Raw genomic sequence first — 20,450 nt, forward strand, 5'->3', positions numbered from 1 at the left:
TTAGATTTTCCGTCACATCAAATCTTGCAGCACATGCATAAAGCATTAAATATAAATAACAAAATTAATTAATTGCACATTTTACATGTGATTCGTGAGACGAATCTTTTGAGCCTAATTAATCTATGTTTGGACAATATTTGTCAAATGCAAATGAAAGTGCTACAATGTCCACATTTTGCAAAATAATTTGGAACTAAAGAAGGCCTAAAGTTTGTTATAATTCTAAAACTCACCATGCACATAGATTGCTGACTGTTAATATCTGCATTCTGTTCAACACTAAAATAGTTTATCAGTTATTATTCTTGGTATTTTCCTACTATGTATGAAAATAGCCAAACAGGTCTCGTGGCGACAATACAGGATGAGCCACAAGTTTTAGGAAAACTCAAAAGGTCACAACTAACTGAAAGTTTCAAATTACCTTTGTACTGAACTTTAGATGTTTCATTGTACTCTTAATTTGGAAGCTCTGTCATTTCTTCTTATTATTATGAGCAAATTGATTTGTTCACTATCATATGAGAGTGTGTATCATATATAGTTATATTTATTTAAATAAATATGCACATTGAATACGTATGATGCTAGAACACAACTCAAGTAGAATGGAGCTTTTTTGGTTGATCGTATTCTTGGTGGTGCTAATTGAATATCACACATGCATAAAAAGTGTTTTCTCATTGCAATACATGGGCAACTAATAAAGAACCTTCTTTATTTTATTTTTTGAAAGAATTTTATCTTATTTTGGCACAGGCACACTACTAGTTGCTAATGGTTATCCAACGGTCCCGTGCAGAATATAGAAATAATTTACCAAGTTAAGGACGGAAATCAGATGACAATTGTTATAGCGTGTACAATGCTGACACGTTGTAGCTCGATCGGAAGCATCTAGTGGTGGGAAGCTCCATCTCTGCATGTGCATTTTTGTGCATTATAAAAAAAACTTGTTGCTTTTTCCACGTCAAAACATAAGTCTAAGGTCCGGCTCAGTCTCACATGGGCTAGGCTACGGTGTCATTGCATTGGGTTTTGTGTGTTTTCTTATGCTAGTCTCAATGCATGTTTCATGAGAGTGTCATGCATATTAAATAGGGTGCTACATAAGAAAAATTGCTGACTTGACAGGGTCATTAAATTAAGGAGTTTCATCATATGAGAGAGGAGTTTCACCCCATGAAACTCTTGTGGCTCGGTTACCTAGTTTATAGTCTTGATAACTGTGTCATGAAACTATGCATTGAGACTGACCTTAATCTGCATCAAAAGATCATCTTCTCTATCTTAAGTAGAATGCCTAGGGTCTGTCTAGCCCTCAGCAGATTGAGTGTTTTTATATATACTAGGTAGCGTGCCCGTGCGTTGCTACGGGATAACTAACATTTTATCTTTAAAACACATGGATCGCACGATAAAATAACAGTACTGTAAAAATTAAATACCAATATTAAAACAACATTATCTCAAAATATAAAGTTTATGAGATCAACACAGTCACGGAAAATGTGGCATCACAAACTCACAAACTCTACTTTATAGACATTTCTATAATACGGCTAAGATAATATTTAATAACGGCAGAAAGAAATCTCCAATATCCATTTCATTCATGCGCCGGAATCAACATTGTTTCCTTTGAAGTTTACATCCTAAATTTCATATCTACCACTCTCAACCAGTATATTGCTTAATCTGCAATTACATGATATGCTTATTAGATTGAATAGATGGATCTAGATGAAAATGGTTAATTAATGATCGAAATGGTTAATCAAAGGCTAAGCCATGTATAGGAAATATTGGAAACCAGACTAACATTTGTCATGGTTGAGTGCTTACCAGTAACCATTGAAATAGTTTTCCATGCAACTATGTATAAGTCCTTGCTGAACTGGTCAACACAAAAAGGATATTGACTCCTGAACTGGTTTCTAGAGTTGCATCTCTGAGAGGTAGTACCACTGCTAGGTGGTCATACCAAACCTGAAAAACATATATACAAATCTACTAATGGCTTTGATATGTATATCAATGCACCGTTCATGAAACTATTTCACTGAATGAACTTGGCAATGAGCTTGACTTGAATGGAGGAAAGGCAACATATTTTCGAGACATGATAGCCTGAGATCCCAAATTTTCTTTAGAAAAAAATAGTTTACTGAAATAATTGACCTAAGATGCTACTGAGAAGAAATTGCCAAATCACTATCATTGGCATTACCTTTGCCTTCCTTTCCTTTACAGCTAGAAGCATTTCTTCTTCCTTCTTTAGCATGTCGAGAAGATCAAACGCCTGTATATGGAAATAAAAAGAATAATATAATAGTAAATCAAATGTTACTATGAATGCAAGTACTACAATTCTTTAAACAGAAAAAAGAACTCAACAATAAGTGTTATGGAAAGCGAACTAACCTTGCAGAGAGCCAATGAGATGGTAGCTAACCAAGCCTGCATCATACTAAGAGGAATTCAGAACCAGAGCATATGTTCTCATTGATATAGAAGCAAATGCAAGGTAAGAAAAGTTGGAAGCAAACATTGACACGATATGAAAAGGCACTAACAACAAGATTCCAAAATAATTATTCAGTCATGAGAAATAAAATAGCATAGAAAGAACACTGTGGGCTAAAAAATTGAAGACCTTGCAGTGAGGATTTTACTGCTATGGGATAATTTGATGGTAACATTGTTTCTGTGTCACTGACTGACTGAAGAGAACAAAACATCCTCATGGGCTTGGTATGCACAGAGCATTACAGGGAATGTGTTTGACAGACTGCAGGTATCTAAGAACCTAGCTACATGCAGCAAATTATAAAGCTCCCTACAGCCATTAGACTAAATAAATTAAAATGCCACCATCAAATGGAAAAGCTTTATCTTTTAGAATATCACAAGCTTATTTTAATTTGAAAAATAAATAAAATCTCTCCTTTCAAGAAAAGCAAGACCATACTTATGACATACACATGCCACAGATCATTCTGCTTTGAAATATGTAAAAACCTAAAACATATCATGAAAACAGCTTCCAGATGTGGGATGCTGACCTCTCTTTCTTCCTCTCCATCATCCTCCAGGTCATCTTCCTCTCCAGCTTCAATTGGGGCAGATAAAGCAGCTGCTCTCAATGAGCGTCCACACCTTTCTTTGCTCTCTCTGATCTCTTGGAGCTTCGTTTCTGCAGCCTTTTGACATTTGAACCGGGCAACCTAGGAAAGAAACAATAAACATAAATAGTAAAAAAAATGCAGTTAACAAAGTGCCAAAATCTGTCATGTCCACAATCCACTCATCTTCAAAGTACTCACGAAAACCTTAAATTATGCAAGCTTTTTCTTTCTTGCTAATCCCAGGGGACAGTTCCAATCACTCATTAGTCTAATTAGTAAACTCACTGCTGCCTTTCATTCTTTCTTTCGTTTAAAGAAAAATTATTGCTTTTCTTTAAAGAAAAGGATAACTAAAATCTTCAGAGTGTAGATTTTGTTAGGCATGTTTATGCATTTATGGCATTGCTTCAAGACATGATTATAATATCTTCCATTTTTGGGAATCTAGAGTTTACTTTATTTAACATAAATTAAAAGATTCTACAAAATAACGCACCATCATATGATACTTCAGAAAAGCTTAGCAAGTGCATCGAAAAGGTCCTTTTCTTGGGCCTGAGTCAAGGCACAAAATGTCATCAAAGCACAAGAAATATTTGACAATTTATTATAAAACGTAGATGATATTTGACAAGTAAATAAGTTTTAAAGGAGAAAACATTAATCACCAAGTCTGGTGTGTGGTGTCATGAACAAAAGAAAATAAATAATAATTGTCATCTTTTATACAACTTCATCTTTTTTATGAGATTCATTTAGTGCAGGAACAAATTAGCATGTGAAAAATAGAAAAAAAAAAGGCAAACCAAGTGTAGCTGCATGGTGATGAAAGAAATTTCTCACCTCACATCTGCTGCAAGGAAGAGAGCAGGGTGGTGTGCAGTCAGGGTTTGGAAATGCAAACTATTTCTGAAGCAAAACTTCATATAGCTAGATAAGTAACAGGATTCATGATACATGATGGAATGGTGAGGCATGGATCTCCTTAGGTGGAATGGCAAAGTACTATTCCTTGTTCTAATTGGAATGCAGCAAAGGAAACTGCAATTTAACTTCCAACTTCAGTGGTGTGCTATTCCACATGGTTATTGCTTAATGACACAGGGGCAAAAATTCAGCTGCACATCCATGCATCTTTAAGAAAATCTTTGCTCACTTCAACTTAGTATGTTTTTTCTATGTAGAAAATAGAAGGGCTTCAGAGCTACACAAAGCAATGACCTGTTCTCTATGCTATTTATGTGACAGACCTATGTTAGAAATTTATTAGACTAATTCAATTGGACTACTAAAGCATATTGGGAATAGGACTACACAAAGCACTAACCTGTTCTCTAAAGCATACAACCAAAACAATTATAGATAATACTCACTGTAAAAACAATATTTCTCCATGATGCCCAAATTTCTTTGAAGAGTGCCCACATCTAGCGGATAATGTCAGTCCAGCAAACCTGCCATTGCTTTAGAACATTAATGTAGTGTTCTCTCTCAATGCTTAAGAGGCATAAAACATTTCTCACATATTTCAGATGTTAACATATGAGAATCTGCAATGTCTGTGTGCCACAGAGGCACGACAACTATTGCACTTGCCAAATCAACTATTGCACTTGCCATTAACTGAACCCGGTAAATTGCAAAAAGTCCAAGAAACATGGTTTCACAGTAGACAAAGTTTTACGGTCTTGACAAGCACATCGAGCTGTTAAGTAACTCAAGTTGGACAGACACATGGAATTGGAAAAAAAAAAAGATGTCAACAAGAAATTGGGAACGATATGCAGGTATAGACATGGCATCGCAGACAAGTTATCACAAGGAGATTCAGATTTAAACTAAAACCAGAGCTCACATCCTCCTGAGTTTTTCTTCTTTAAAGAATCACATCCTCCTATATAAAATTCAACTGATGTCAAATTGATGCAGAAAGCACGAAGAAAAGTTGCTGGCTTCGATCAGGCGTTGCATATAGCAAAAAAGCTGAAGAATATAGGGTATGCAGTATAATGATCTTCGGTTATCATATATTCATAAAGGTACAATACCGACAATAGCAAGAATGTAAGAAATGCAATATTAAGCAAACAAGCATGTCACAAAATATTTTATTCAGAACTACGAACCATATGTTCAGAAACCAAACCTACATGGTTTTGGCTCTCAAGAAATAAAATGAAGCAACTAATTACAATTCACAGACACTATTGCAAGAAATTAGGAAGCCATGCTGCCAACAGTTTATACTGGAATCATTCTCGCATTGAGTACTAAAGAATTGAGCAGAGTATAAAAGCAACTAACCAAAGATCTATTAGCTTCTACGGAACATTATAGCTGATCCAAGAACTAATATATAATCGTTTCTTGGCATTCGGACATTTGGTTCGGTACAGGTGGATGCAACTCTGAACAAAAACAACAGGAGTACTTGTAAACCCAATCTTTTTCTTGGGTAAACTTTGAGGCAGGGTCGAACCGAGTAAAGAACATGCTCGTCCACATGTAAACCAATTTTTTTCGCAAAAACAAAACAGAAAAAGATTGTAGGCATAGTACATGTATCGGCGAGGTTTTAATAAGAAGTTTAGAGTCACCCTTATCAGACACATCCGCGGTCAATCGCTCACATGTCAGTGTCACAAGTGTGCTTATCGGCGAATCTAGAGAAAAGAACACGGTCGCAGATACGACGGCGACATAAACCTCCATTCACGATAATAATGCGATCTTTATCTCTGCAGGCGCGCAGCAACAAAAATGGCCCCCAACTCCGAGCCCCGCGTAGCCGCACACAGCGCTTTCATGGTGGGCCCAGCAGCCCACGCGCGCCGGTGGGGGTAGGCCACACGTGCACGACTAGGGGCCGTCGCACTTGCTGCCAATCCGGCGGCCTCCCTGTCTCTAGACGACTCCTGCAGAGTCCGAAACATCAGCGCCTCTCCAAATCGGGACTCCATACAATTATGCGGTATCAGAAATCGAAGATTCGGAATTCCAATCAGGCCGGAGCTGAGCATGTGCGGACGTGCCGGTCCAGGATGCACCCGATTCATCGTTGGAGACGATAGAATAGCATGATGATTAATCAAATTATTATTATCCTGCTGCGCGCCTACAACCAATAATAGAACTACACTACACCACCCGCGATACAACATTCAGCAGCAACTTAGCCTCAAATACAGTCTCCCTCCTCCATGGCGGGCATATTGTTCGCCCTCGTGGAGAACAGAGCTTATTCAGTCATGAGATATGGAGCTCAACCATCTGCGGAACCACAGTGGTGTGGAACTCGTCACGATTCTTGTTCCGACTACTACGATCTCTTCTGGTCAGCAGTGCTATGCTCAACTATGTCTCATTCTCATGCCGCTCCTCCGAATGTCACTTTTGTTACCAATAGCTCCGTGCGAAGTGTTGTTGTTAAACTCAAAGCCTGCAATGAGCCAAGGAAACGATCAGATGAAGCAATTGATTCTAGTGTCCTGTCACAAGTTTTAGAAATTGTATAAACATCAGTCAAACAGACCGTTTTATTTATAACCTATCAGAAAAATTGCACTACATAACATTACCCTGAAAGGTTTAATACTCATGCCCCATCTGCCATAAAGAAAGTATAAATCCGTAACCCGTTGATTACTATAATACCAAACAAACCTATAGGTGAACATTCAAAATATTTCCATGTGCTGGGAACTAATAACTACTCCTGTATGATCCCAGTGGAGGATAGTATACTATCGGATTCACTTATTCATGTGAAAGAATATTAGGCAGGATGATTTAAGACATATTGGAAACTTCAGGTTTCATGAAAGGCAATTGATAGAGAAAAAGGAGCTCAAATGACATGTTTTTTTGTGTGTGCCTGGAAGGATTGATCATGCTAAAATTTTCATTCAACTAAGCTGACCAAGAAATCAGCAACTCCTAACTGTGGCTGTAGATATGCGGAAGATTTGGTTGTGTTAGCTCCTAATTGTGGCTGCAGATATGCGTAAGATTTGGTTGTGTTAATGTGATCCATGTTTTTTCATTATAATTATGACTGTATTTGTCAAATTAAGTGATCAACATGGATACAATAAGGTAGATGCTATCATTAACTGCACATAGATGATGATTATGGATCAACAATGCAACAGTGAAGGGAACATTACGTCACCAGAGAGGAAATTTAACATAAAGCCACCAACGTACAAACCCCACAATCAACTCCTGACATACAATAAATGGTGAATACAACCTACTGCCATCATCGCACAAGTAAACCTGAATAACTCTAATGCATGAAGAAGTCATAACATCACTATAATTTATGATAGAGGGATAAAAGCGATACACCACATAAATCTGAATTGTTTATCTACAGAGACTATAAGACGTTTGGTTCCCAAACAAGATTATTTACACTACCAGCACAAGCTCCAAGAAACTTGGTTGGTCAGGAGAGCCATTTTGGCTCACTGCTGGTAGCAAGCAGAAACGTTGGAAATGCTTGCTAGCATGAGAACCGAGACAAAACTAGCCAAACATCCAAGCGCAGCAGCAGCATCAAATCCTTGCTCAGCAAGGGTAGGCAAGGTTTGGGTGAGGAACCAAACGCACGCTAAAGTTCCCAAACTTGGACTAGTATGCTCGAAAGCTTCTAAGAAAAGGTTTCCTTATAGAATAAAATGAACGAACCCCTCCCTTCTTTTTCATTTTTATAACATTCAGTAAAAAAGAGGGGGTATATTACTCACATCTAGAATGATAGATGCAACAGCAATATTATGGAAGTAATATTGGTGTAAGAGCATAAAATAAGTTCATTGTATTTTTACTTGTGATCTCAAAAGGTGTTTCAACAGAATGTGGAAAATCACAATAGAAGCTTATAAAAGTGAAGGTGTGATAGTTAAAAATGACTTGGTCCAACTAATAGCTACAATAGTGATCCAATCAAGCTAGACGGAACAACTAAACAATTGGGACACCAAAGCTAACTTGTTCTCGTGACATGTGTTCATAATGCATGGATCTTAGTGAACTCAGCATGTGACCTATACCTAGAAATAAAGAAATCAATTGTTCAGCAACTGCAGAACCACTAGAACATGATATATAAATTTAAATTTTGATCAAGTGATGATGCATTTCAAGTAATCATTGGGCAGAAAATTTCAGACCTCAGTTGTTTCCAACATGCAATTATCAAAAACTAGTATGTTCGAAGACTAGCAAGAGAATCTGGGCCAAGAAATTCATCACTGTTCACATGGAATTAGCAATGCAAACATATCATGCCTGAATTAGGATAAGTAGAACACATGTAAATTTAAACTACAGAGGTTGGCTCATGCAAATAAATATTATTAAAAATATTATTAGGAATGGCATCAGTAACATCATAAGAAAAAGTGAAGGAAATTTACTACCTTTCGACCTACTCAGCATCGGTAAGCATACTTGGAGCTCGGACCATATGGTGGACAAGGTGCTGCATCCCTGGCTTCAATTCCTTGTTGCAGAAGTCCTCGTACTCTTCGTTATCCCCAGCCTTCTTTTTTACCTCCACCATTACAAGGGGAGGTGTGAGTTCAAATACCTCGGCACCAATTGTTAATGGCCCCTTAACTCCTTCCCTTGTACCCTCCAGGCAGATCCGCCAGTCCTTCCTCCGCAACTTGAAGCTCTTCAGCTTTGCAATGTCCTCCAGTTTTGTTATGATATCCGACATGGGCTCAGCCGAGATGAACCTCACTTCATCCCCTTTCTCCTCAAATAACCCTGATAAGTTAAATCCCCTTGAGAATGATATGATATCAAATGCATTAAGGCTTGCTGGACGTGGGAGCGAGCCACGGGGCCTTTGGCTTTCACCAGATAACACTGAAGCAGGGCAGGATGAGATCGACGAGTCTGAGTCAGACCCTGATTCATCACCATCAACCTTTGGCGGAGGTAGAGGTGGTGGTGGAGGTGGCAATGGTGGAGGAACAGTACCAGCAGGTCCCATATCCAACAGGCCATCCTCATCATCTATAACGTTATGCAGCTGGTCATCCTCGATATAGAACTTGACAGGCTTGAATCCTTTCTTGAACCAGCGGGACTCCATGATCTCCGGCAGAGTGATCCGAGTGTTGGGGTTAGTGTCAAGAATGCGCGTCAGCAAGCTGGTAAGGTCTTTGGAGAACCACCTCGCACAGCGGAACTCGCCCTTGTAAATCTTCTTGTACATGGCCATGATGTTCTTGTCATGGAAAGGGAGATACCCGGCCATGAGCACAAAGAGGATGACACCGCACGACCACACGTCGGCCTTGGCGCCGTCGTACCCGCGGCGGCCGAGCACTTCGGGGGCCACATAGGCCGGCGTGCCGCAGAAGGTGTGGAGCAGGCCGTCGGGACGGAACTGGTCGGCGACGGCGGAGAGTCCAAAGTCGGATACCTTGAGGTTCCCACGGTCGTCGACGAGGAGGTTCTCGGGCTTGAGGTCCCGGTGGAAGACGCCGCGGGCGTGGCAGAAGCCCACGGCGGAGACGAGCTGCTGGAAGTAGCGGCGCGCGTTGTCCTCCCTGAGTCGGCCCTTGGAGACGCGGGAGAAGAGCTCGCCGCCGCGGACGAGCTCCATGACGAAGTAGATCTTAGTCTTGGTGGCCATGACCTCGAACAGGTGCACGACGTTCGGGTGGCGGACGCGGCGCAGCACGGCGATCTCGCGCTTGATGTGCGGGACGAGCCCGCTCTTGACGGCCTTCTCCTTGTCGAGCACCTTGATGGCAACGCTGTCCCCGGTGCCGACGTGCCGCGCGAGGTACACCTTCGCGAAGGTGCCGTGCCCCAGGAGGCGCCCCAGCTCGTACTTCCCCATCAGCAGGCCCCCGGCGGCGCCCGCCCCGCCGCCTCCTCGCTTGGCCGCGGCGGCGGCGGCGGCGGACGAGGCCGGGCGCCCCGCCTTAGGCGATGGGTCCGACTGCGGCGGCGGCGTGACGGCGGCCATCGGACGGTGGGAAAACGAGAGCGGCGATTGGATAGTGCGGCCGGCAGCGGAGGCAGACAGCTTCTTGTGCGATAACAATTCTGTGCAGCTGCGCTGCTCTGCTCTCTCTTCGCCTCTCTCTCCTTCTCTCCGTCGCGCAGTACCCTGTCGCGTTCTTATGGCCCTCCTTTTTTTTTTTTTGATCGGGTCTTATGGCCCTGCTTGGGTGGGCAGATTTTTCTCGTTTCGTTTGTGTACTGTTTTTCTCCGGAGCCCGGTGTGTGGGTGCTTTTGCTTTATGCCCTCGCCGTTTCCGTGTTTTGCTGAGCTGGGTCCATGTCGGCCGTGGGTGGTGCTTCTTGTTGTACCGCTTTTTTTTTATGCGTGTGGTTGCATTGGTTGGGTTTTTTTTTTCGGTTGCATTGTTGGTCTTTTTACAACGTCTACCTGAGGCCGAGTGTTTTGGAAAAAAAAAACACAGTTTTTTTACTGGTCCTTGTCAACCGCTTCTGTTGCATTGGATTGATTGTTTTTAAGGGGGTGTTTGGACTGCTCTACTCCACGTTTTTTAGCCAAACAGTTTCAGCTCCACGCACTCAGTTTGAGAAAAAAATATGGAGTTGTGAGAGCACCTCAAGAGGTACTCCACGAACTCCAGTTTTTTGTGGAGCTGCTCCATAGTAGAGTTTGTGGAGCAGAGTTCGTGGAGCTAGCACTGGTGCAGTGGTCAACAACTTTTTCAAAGTTTGAAAAGCTTCTTCACACTCGGATGACCACACGAACTTGGTATCATTCTTTAGCAGTGTTGTCATTGGTTTAGAGATCTTGGAGAAGTCAGGGATAAATCTGCGATAATACCCCGCCAATCCTAAGAAACTCCGAACTTGATGTACTGAAGTTGGTGGCTTCCAGTCAAGAACTTCTTGAACTTTGCTTGGATCTACTGCAACACCTTCAGCTGACAGGACATGACCCAAAAATTGAACTTCATCTATCCAAAATTCAGCTAAACTTAGCATATAACTGATGTTCTCTCAGGCGAGTCAACACTATCCAGAGATGCTCTTCATGTTCTTCTTTAGTTTTGGAATAGATGAGAATGTCATCAATGAATACCACCACGAACTTATCTAACTCTGGCATGAACACTGAATTCATCAAATACATAAAATGTGCTGGGGCATTTGTCAGACCAAAAGACATGACCAGATATTCATACAAACCATATCTGGTAGTGAATGCCGTTTTCGGAACATCTTTTGGTTTAATCTTAATTTGATGATACCCAGATCTCAAGTCTATCTTCGAAAATACCTTAGCACCAGTTAGTTGATCAAAGAGAAGATCAATACGGGGCAAAGGATACTTATTCTTGATTGTTACTTCATTCAAAGGACGATAGTCCAGACATAGCCTTAAGGTATTATCCTTTTTCTTCACAAAGATTGCCGGACAACCCCATGGTGATGAACTAGGTCGAATGAAACCTTTATCCATCAATTCTTGCAACTGAGTTTTTAATTCTGCTAATTCTTTTGGTGGCATTCTATAAGCTCTTCTAGATATTGGTGCTGTCCCTGGCTTGAGCTCTATTTCAAACTCCACATCACGATCAGGTGGCAGACCAGGTAAATCCTCTGGAAACACATCAGGAAACTCACATACCACTGGAATGTCCTTGATTTCCTTGACAGAGATAGCACATACTTGCTCAACTGCTCTCTTAAGGGTAGGAAGATGGATAAGAAGTTGAGACTTGCTATTAGGTAAGTTGACCTTGATGGTTCTATTTAAGGTGTCTATAACTACACCTCTCTGGCTCATCCAGTTCATACCCAAGATCACATCTATACTTGGATCTTTTAACACTATCATGGATGTTGGAAATATATATCCACCCAAGTCTATTGGTACCTGATGTACCATTTCCTTAGTGCATAGTCGACCCCCAGGTGACTGTATAAAGAACTCATCTTTGGTTGCACCAATAGGTATATTATGCTTTTCCGCAAATGTTCTATTCATGAAAGTATGTGATGCACCAGAATCAAAAAGTGTAAGCGCTGAGTGTTGGGCAACAGGGAACATACCAAGCATCACTGGTTCTCCTTCAGGTATAGCTTCAACTTGAGTGTGGAAAACCCTTCCTGTTTTCGGAGTACCCTTACCCTTCTGCTGATTCTGGACATTACTTTTGTTTTGATTTGCTTGCTGATTTCCAACTTGCCTTGGTGCATTGACATTTGGAACATTTTGCCTTGGATGTGGACATTCACGAGCAAAATGCCCACTCTTCCCACAATTGTAACAAGGATTGTTGGCAGCTTGTGGCACGGGCGGACGAATGGCAGGAGCATTCGGCTGACGTTGAACATTGAACGGCATTGTTGGCCTTGCAAAATTCCTCTGCATATTCTGCTGCTGAGGCGGCTGATAAGAAGGACGATAAGATGGGCGAAACTGCTGAGCTGGATGATATACGAGCCTCTGGCGCTTCTTGTTGCCGCCAGATGATCCAGATCCTGAGACAAACCCCTTCTTCTTCTTAGCCTCCTTATGTTTGCGGTTCTTTTCTTCACTGGAGATAGCAATGTTCACTGCCTCATGATAAGATATATTGCCACATGATGCCATCATCAGTTGAAGCTTTGTATTCAAGCCTCTCATGAAACATTCCTTCTTCTTTTCATCAGTGTTGACTTGCTCAATTGCATATTGGGACAGATGATTAAACTTTCCAATATACTGCATGACTGGTTCATCCCCCTGACGGAGAGCTAAGAACTCTTCGAGCTTCATTTTCATAACTCCCTTGGGAATGTAATGAGCCCTGAAGGCTTCCTTGAATTCTCCCCAAGTGATTCGGTGGCGAGCTGGTTGAACAGCCAATAAGTTTTCCCACCAAACCCCTGCAGCTCCTCTCAGCTGCTGAGCGGCGAAAGTTGGCTTCTGAGTTTCAGTACAGTTGATGAGACTGAACTTTTGCTCCATAGTGCGAAGCCAATCCTCAGCTTCAAGAGGTTCATCAGCCTTTGCAAATACTGGGGGACGGGTATCTGTAAAGTCAACATATGTGGTTTCTTCTCGGTTATTGCGACCACGGCCACGCTGACCAACATTCTGGTTTTGTGCTAACAGAGTGGTTGCATTGACCAATGCTGCAATTGCATCAGCCAAAGAGGGTGGAACTGGTGGTGCATTAGGAAAATCATCCCCACCCTGGGAAGAACTAGCTCCAAGGTTGTTAGCAGGCATCTGTTTAAAAACACATCACACTTTGATTAACATTCTTACTTAACCACCATACATCATGACATACATAACACAAGCACGTTCATCTTATTTATCATACAAGTCCGCTCTCGGGCAGGACTACCGAAACCACTATTTTACATAACTTCCCATACTAGAGGTTTTCTGACTAACTAAGTTACAAAGTCAGAAGATCACACTAGGTCATACTTCTTGCCTACTCAACACCTAGTCGTCATCCATATCCGACCCACTGGTGGTAATATCCTCATCTGGAGTGGGAGTTTCTGGTTCTTCTGCTTCATCCTCAGAAGTATCACTATCCACTTGGATGACAACTGGTCCTTCCTCTGCTGCGTCAGGAGCCTCGGGTGGGTTGAGGGCATTATGCAGCTGGTGCACCTCCTCATGGAGGATGTTGGTATACGCCTCAAGATTGACCACATACCCCGCCATATGGTACAGCTGAACTTCCATGTTGATGTTGTCAGTGAGCATCAAGCGCAGATCATTCTTCATAAGCCTGTAGGTCCTTGGCGAAGGAGGACCTCCGCTAGTGTCACTCCCGTTTCCATCGCTGGAGTTATCAGTGCTGCTGTCGCTGCTGTCGGAGGGTGGCGGATCCCTTGATGCCAACTGGTGCCTTGGGACACAACCTCCGGTGGACTTGCGAGCGGTTAGGCGGGTACGAGCCATCTGCCAAAATATTTTTATTTTGAATATTAGAACTATATATGTTCCAAGGTTAAAGGATAGAGTTTTATAATTAGATAGACATATTACCTCTAATTATTAACAACTTTAAGGAGGAAAGTTAATTACATGTTATCAATAATGATGCATGAAACGTACTTACGAACAAGGCATACATCAAACAAATAATTAACTTTAAATTAGTCACTTGATATAAAAGTGCATAAACTTTCCTTTCATAATTAGGGCAATATTATAATATTATAAGCATCGTTCCTTGTATATAAATATCACCATAATTATACTAAGAACATATCCATTTAGATAGAAGGATAAGTCTAAAGAATGAATTGAGAAAAGTTAGAAGCATAAGACAAGCTTAGAAGCAATTTGAACCCAAACTAATTTGAAATTTAGTTTGACTCAAAAGCTTTTGAAGTTTTCAAAATGAATACTGTTATACTTTCTAAGGGAAACCTGCTCTGATACCAGCTGTGGCAGAACCTTCTGAATTAAGTGGCCCACATACACCCATCGTTGTCTCAAAGACTTCCGATCGGCGTGTACGAGTTCCAAATGACTCAAGAATTCTGTCGGGTGTCCTCAGGAAACCCGAATCATCCACGTTACATTCTTTCCAGGAATTCCCTCATCAAGCATCACAGTATTACAACATTTCATAGATAAGAGAAATCAGAGTAAAAGCGGAAAGGTTACATAACATAGATTGAAACTTAAGTTCAACGGTTACAAACCATAAGTATTTAGTACATAAAAGGTTCGGAACTATATTACATAAACCATAGATCACACAACAAGTTTTACTTGCCCAAGGTCACACATCAGATTCCTCATCATCACTCTCCTCCACAAGAGTAAAGTAACAACGACCATCAAAAGGATTATCAAAAGGTTCACCTGCAACAGGGGTTAATAAACCCTGAGTACAAAAGTACTCAACAAGACTTAACCGACTATAAAAGAGATGAAGACTCAGGTATGCAGGCTATAGGGATTCAAGGTAAAGCTTTTAGTAAGATCAAGTATTTCTTTCGCATAAAAGCTTACTAAGAGTAAAACCTACTTTCAAGTTTTAATTCAAGGTTATCATTTATGACTAACCAAATTATTATCAAACTTTCATAAGCAAACCATATCTTGATTATACCAAAGATTCACTTATTACTACGATGATGGTACGAGGATTGAGGCTCCATATCCGAGGAAACACGGCGATTCGAATCGATTAAACCCAGCTGGGGATTCAGTACCACACGACATATGTAGAACTTAATCTTGCATATGTCAACCTTTTCTATAGATCCTCCCATACAAGAACGGGTCCAGCGTCACCCGAGAGTACAGTACACCACCATCCTACAGCCAATCTAGATGTTTCCCGGTCATCTCAGATCCGTAAGGTGGGTACACGCTACTCCCGCCATCTCTCCACTCCCAGTACGCGGTTAGCCGTTCTCAAGTATCGGAATAGCTATAGGTAAGGCTTACCACCGCATGTGGGCTGTACTCAAAGGTCTCAATCACAACAGGCCAACAACGGTACGGTCCTTAATCGACACAGTTGGAGACACTACTTTAAGACTCCATTCTTAAAGCAAGTCCACCGACCGGTCTCAAGTTGAACATTATTGACCTTAAAGGTATTCCACAACAACCCTTCAAACTTTCTCATTTGAAAACTTATCTAATAAGCAGGGCTAAGCATACTAAGTATTTTCATAAAACAAATATCAAGGTTAATATGGAAATCATCAAGGTAGATAATGCAGTAAATAGGATTCACTCAACTCCTATTCACCTAATGCATCATATTAACTTAAGTGATATAAATAACTTTATGAAAATACAAGGATAGGGTTTAATGTCTGGGGCTTGCCTTGACCGGAAGGGAAGTTCGGCAACTCAGCAAAGCCCGAAGGATCCACAAACTCGGAAGCAACCCACTGAGGATCAGATTCTTCCGGAGCGTATTCTATACGTAAAAGTGCATATGCATGATTATGATATACTCATGGCATGATAAAGACAGGTTACATGTTCTTGGATGATAACAACAAAAATATGATTATCTCGAGTACAATTTACCTTCATGGTAAAGAAACAAACTAATCTAGCTATTAAAGCATGGATTATTATTAAACCAATTTTATCATCTTTATTAAACAATGTTGTGAAACCATCATACCACAAAGATCATTTATATGAAATAAACCATAACCAGGGAGCATATCATGCTAAGTGACCACTGGTTGTCAATCAATCCAAAATACCACTCAAATCCTAAAAGGACTAAATATTTCTATTTCTTTTATACTTATTTTAAATAGCTTTATTAAGAAACAGAGCATACTTTATCAAAAAGAGTTGAAATTATTCCTGAAGCTAGATAACAGTAACACAAGTTCACATATTAAATTTCATGATTTTTGGATATACCTATAAATTATTAAAATTCATGGAAGATTTATTTATTTATTAAAAGAGGTAATTTTTACATACATGCAAACTACCAGAAAATAGAACTAAATATTTTTCATGTGTTCTACTCATTTTAAGGAAGCTATACAAAAAGTTTCACTATTTTTGGATCACTACACAATTTAATACACAATTTCAAATATCAAGCAAAAACTGCACAAAAGAAAAAGAAAAAGACACTGCGCAGTGGGCTGCTTTGAAACTGGGCCGCAGACCGGCCCACTGCTTCCGGCCCGCATCCGCGCTGCGCACGCCCGCGCCCTCTCCCTCTCTCTCACGCGGGACACTGACAGGCAGACCCCACCTGTCAGCTCCGTCCCTTTCACGCGCGGCGACACTGCCGCCGTTCCAGCGGCCGGTAGAGAGGCCTTCGGCCCTCGCGTGCGCGCGCATCGGCTTCGCCTCGAGTTTACGACCCCATAGGTACTATTCGCAGAGGCTCTACCTCCCTCCTTCTACCTCGGCCGCGAGCATGGCGGACGACCATGGCGGTCATCCGTAGACCGGACACTAGAGCTCGGTAGAGCGTAGACAAGAGGAACAAGGAGCTTCAAGGAGGTTTAGGGAACACGATGCTCACATCACCACGACGGGAGAAGCAGTAGAGGAGCTTGGCGACGGTGGCCGTGCGATTGGGCGGGCGCTCCGGCTCGGCGGCGGTATTCTGGTGAACCTGTTCGTGCCCAAGGAAAAGTAGCAAGCGCATGAGCATCAGAGTGACAAGGAGAGGTAGGAACACCAGTTAAATTGGCGTGAAACCTTCGAGAACGGCTCGGCCACGGAGAGAGCTCCCACGGCGGCGCTCTGTCGCCGGCGGAGAGAAAAACATCGAACTCCGGTGCTCTGGTGTGAAAGAAAAGGGAAAGATGGGTTCGGGAGGTGCGCAAGGAAGTAACCACTTTATGCCCACGGTGAATTTGGATGAGGATCACTGGTTTCGATGAATTTGGATTGGAATGGGTCACTGCTCGTCGGTGCTCCGGTGGCGAAAATGGCGTCGGTGAGCGCAGGATGGAACGCCACGAAGCAAGCAGAGGCGCCAGCAGCTGCTACTCGATGCCACGGAGACGGATGCGTGCTGGGACGAGGTGACACGGCGCTCACGCGCTGGCAAACGCCGGCCCAAACTCGGCGGTCCACCGTCGTGAACAGGGGCTAGAACTTATCCCCCCCCCTCCCCCAAAAGCCCCTCCTGCCTTTTTGCGAAAAACAACCAAAATTTGAACAGAAGTCAAATTTCTGTCAAAATAAAACTTGTTCAGAATTTTGAATGCTACAAAACCTCTTTAAAGGTCCAAGACTGATTTCAAATGGAAAGGGATGAATTTGAGCCAAACAGTTGGAAATTCAAAACTCAAATTGGGAAAAATTCCAATTTTGAATTGGGGCAGATTAGAAATTCCAAAATTACTTTTGATTTTCCAAAACAACTTGAAAAACTCCCAACATGAAAGTTGTTCAACTTTTCAAGCCCTACAACTTTCATGTTGACCATTTTTCAAAATTCCAAACATATTTTGAATTGGAGATTTAAGTTTGAAAAGGGGACACTTTCCGGAAATCTGTATTTTTAAAATTACTTTGAATTTTGTACTGAAACTTCAAAAACTCAAAACACCAAAGTTGTACCTCTTGACAAGACTTACAACTTTTCTTTTGAACTCAACTTCAAATTTTGCTTAGTTTTTGAATTGCACAAAAGGGGGCAGATCCAAGGTTTTAAAATTAGGGTTTTCCCCCCTTAAGCTCTCGGAAACCTTTCACACTAGAGTTTTAAATACCAACACAAACATCCATACATAAAATAAACACACTTAAATTCTTAAGCACATTCAACCAAATTTAAACTTATTTTAAGTTAATGCATCAGTGTGTACTTAACAAAAATATTATGCAATACTCATGATGACATGATCCGCTTTTAGTTTGCTTAACACCAGAGTGTTACACCAAACACCCCCTAAGAGTCCATCAGTTCAAGTTTCTGAGGAACACTATTTCATACTCCTTCATGCTAAGGTTTCGGTCACGATGGTCTCCTTTTTCTTATCTCTCTCTGTCTTTTGTGGTGAGCTTTATCCGTGGGTACTCCCGCTCCAACTTGGTCCACTCACCTTTACCGCTCGCCTGGGCTCCTAACCACTCGACAATTGTCCGGCCTACTTCATCGAAGCCCCCCTTCTAAGGTCAGACTTGAAGAAAATGAACAAGTGAGTTTGGATCTGCTGGCATCGGTTATGGATCACATGGCTGCGAAGAAATTGAATGCGGACAACAGGTGAAACACTCAAGTGCCATATATAGCCTTTTTCGGGGGGGGGGGGGGGGTTTAAAGAGAGAGGTAGGTAGGTAGGTTACACTAAAAAAACTTAATCAGTTGAGTATACACAATTCACATTGTTTTGTTCTTATTTTTTAAAAAATGAAACTTTTCTACCTGTTTTTTTGTTTTCAAGCTTTAGCCTTTTATCTATCTAGTATAATACTACTATCAAAAGCAATGCACTGTTGGAATAAAATCATTCTTCCTCTGTCCCTCTTTAATTGTCGTCGTTGGTGTGCGTGTTATAAATTTAACTTGATTTGTAAAAATATGTGTAACATTTGTATCTCCAAATAAATTTGTTAAAAAGTTAGATTCAAATATCTTTCAAATGATACTAATTATATATTATAAGTATTAATATTTTTAATATATAATTGCCGGCAGTTGTTTTTTGAGAAGCGCAAGCGACAGTTAAAAATGTACGGAGGGAATATGATATATTCGGTGCAATACTAGCATGCTGATTTTATTTAATTAGGTCAGTCTCAATGCATATTTCATGGAAGTGTCATGCACATTAAATAGGATGCCATATAAGTAAAATTGCTGACTTGACAGAGTTATTAAATGAAGAAGTTTCATCAGATGAGAGAGGAGTTTCGTCCCTATAAAACTCATATGGCTCGGTTATTTAGTTTATAGTCTTGGTAACTGTGTCATGAAACTATGTATTGAGACTGCCTTGTAGCGTAAGCGACAATTAAAAATAGACGGAGAGAATGTGCTATATTCGATGCAATGCTAGCATGCTGATTTTATTTAATTATCTCGCTAAAGCAAAGTTGACTAATAAGCAGCAAGCCGGTGCCTCTCTTCGTCTACGTGAACACTCCATTTCCTATTCACGTCTCTGAGAAGGCCCGTGCCGTTGTTTCGGGAACCCCCTTTCCCCGAGATTACTCCATCGGTCCATCACTAACACTAACAGCGTATGCATGCTAGCTGTATCCTGTATCCCACATGGTGCTCGCTCATACATCACTCGCTGCAGCCCCCGTTGCTAGCTAGCTAGCTTGACTCCTTGTTGAGCATCACCTTGACGCACGCGTCAGGTGTAGTGTAACCGTGTAATCCAGCACTTTTTCCATCGTTAAGCAAACGAAAGCTGTACCACTGCCGCCACATTATTGAGTTTTTTTTTAGTATGTAATATATCGGGGCTGGGTGAGGTGGCCACACCGCGGTACGCGTGGAGCGCCGGCAGTGGTCGAGCTGGCGAGCGAGCGGACAGGTGCGACCCATAGAGGGCAGTCATCAGGGAGGACGGTGGTGCGGTCGTCGCGCGCAGCTGGGATTCTCCTCCTACCACCCATGGCCTATGGGGTGCGCGGGCGTCGCCTAGCGTCGCGCGGCGCGGTGCCACGCCGGGAACCTGGGGGACGGCGCGTGACCGCGAGGGAGACGCCGGCGCGTCGCGTGGTGACTGACTCGTGAAGTCGTGAACGGACGGCCGACCAAGCGAGCTCGTACGTTGGCGTGGGGAACTGGTGCCTGGGCGTGGGGGGCGATCCCTGCTAACGTCGTAGAGAAGTCGAAACGCACCAGGAAACCGTGTGCTCGCAGTTGCAGCTCGCAG

At 41.9% G+C, this 20,450-nt stretch overlaps 2 protein-coding genes across 2 annotated transcripts; both read right to left on the reverse strand.

Moving 5' to 3' along the window:
• On the reverse strand, positions 1,529-6,737 carry LOC8079225 (PP2A regulatory subunit TAP46). The gene is made up of 7 exons (XM_021456306.1): positions 6,727-6,737; positions 6,532-6,619; positions 3,069-3,230; positions 2,428-2,463; positions 2,234-2,305; positions 1,849-1,992; positions 1,529-1,701 (listed from the first exon to the last, which is right to left on the reverse strand). Exons 1-6 carry the CDS (start codon positions 6,735-6,737, stop codon positions 1,879-1,881), a joined length of 483 nt encoding a protein of 160 aa, XP_021311981.1. The 3' UTR covers positions 1,529-1,701; positions 1,849-1,878.
• On the reverse strand, positions 6,190-10,337 carry LOC8079226 (CBL-interacting protein kinase 19). Its single transcript, XM_002458481.2, has 2 exons — positions 8,558-10,337; positions 6,190-6,570 (listed from the first exon to the last, which is right to left on the reverse strand). Exon 1 carries the CDS (start codon positions 10,123-10,125, stop codon positions 8,566-8,568), a length of 1,560 nt encoding a protein of 519 aa, XP_002458526.1. The 5' UTR covers positions 10,126-10,337; the 3' UTR covers positions 6,190-6,570; positions 8,558-8,565.

This window comes from Sorghum bicolor, chromosome 3 (assembly GCF_000003195.3).
Source record: "Sorghum bicolor cultivar BTx623 chromosome 3, Sorghum_bicolor_NCBIv3, whole genome shotgun sequence".
In the NCBI taxonomy this organism is placed as follows: Eukaryota; Viridiplantae; Streptophyta; class Magnoliopsida; order Poales; family Poaceae; genus Sorghum; species Sorghum bicolor.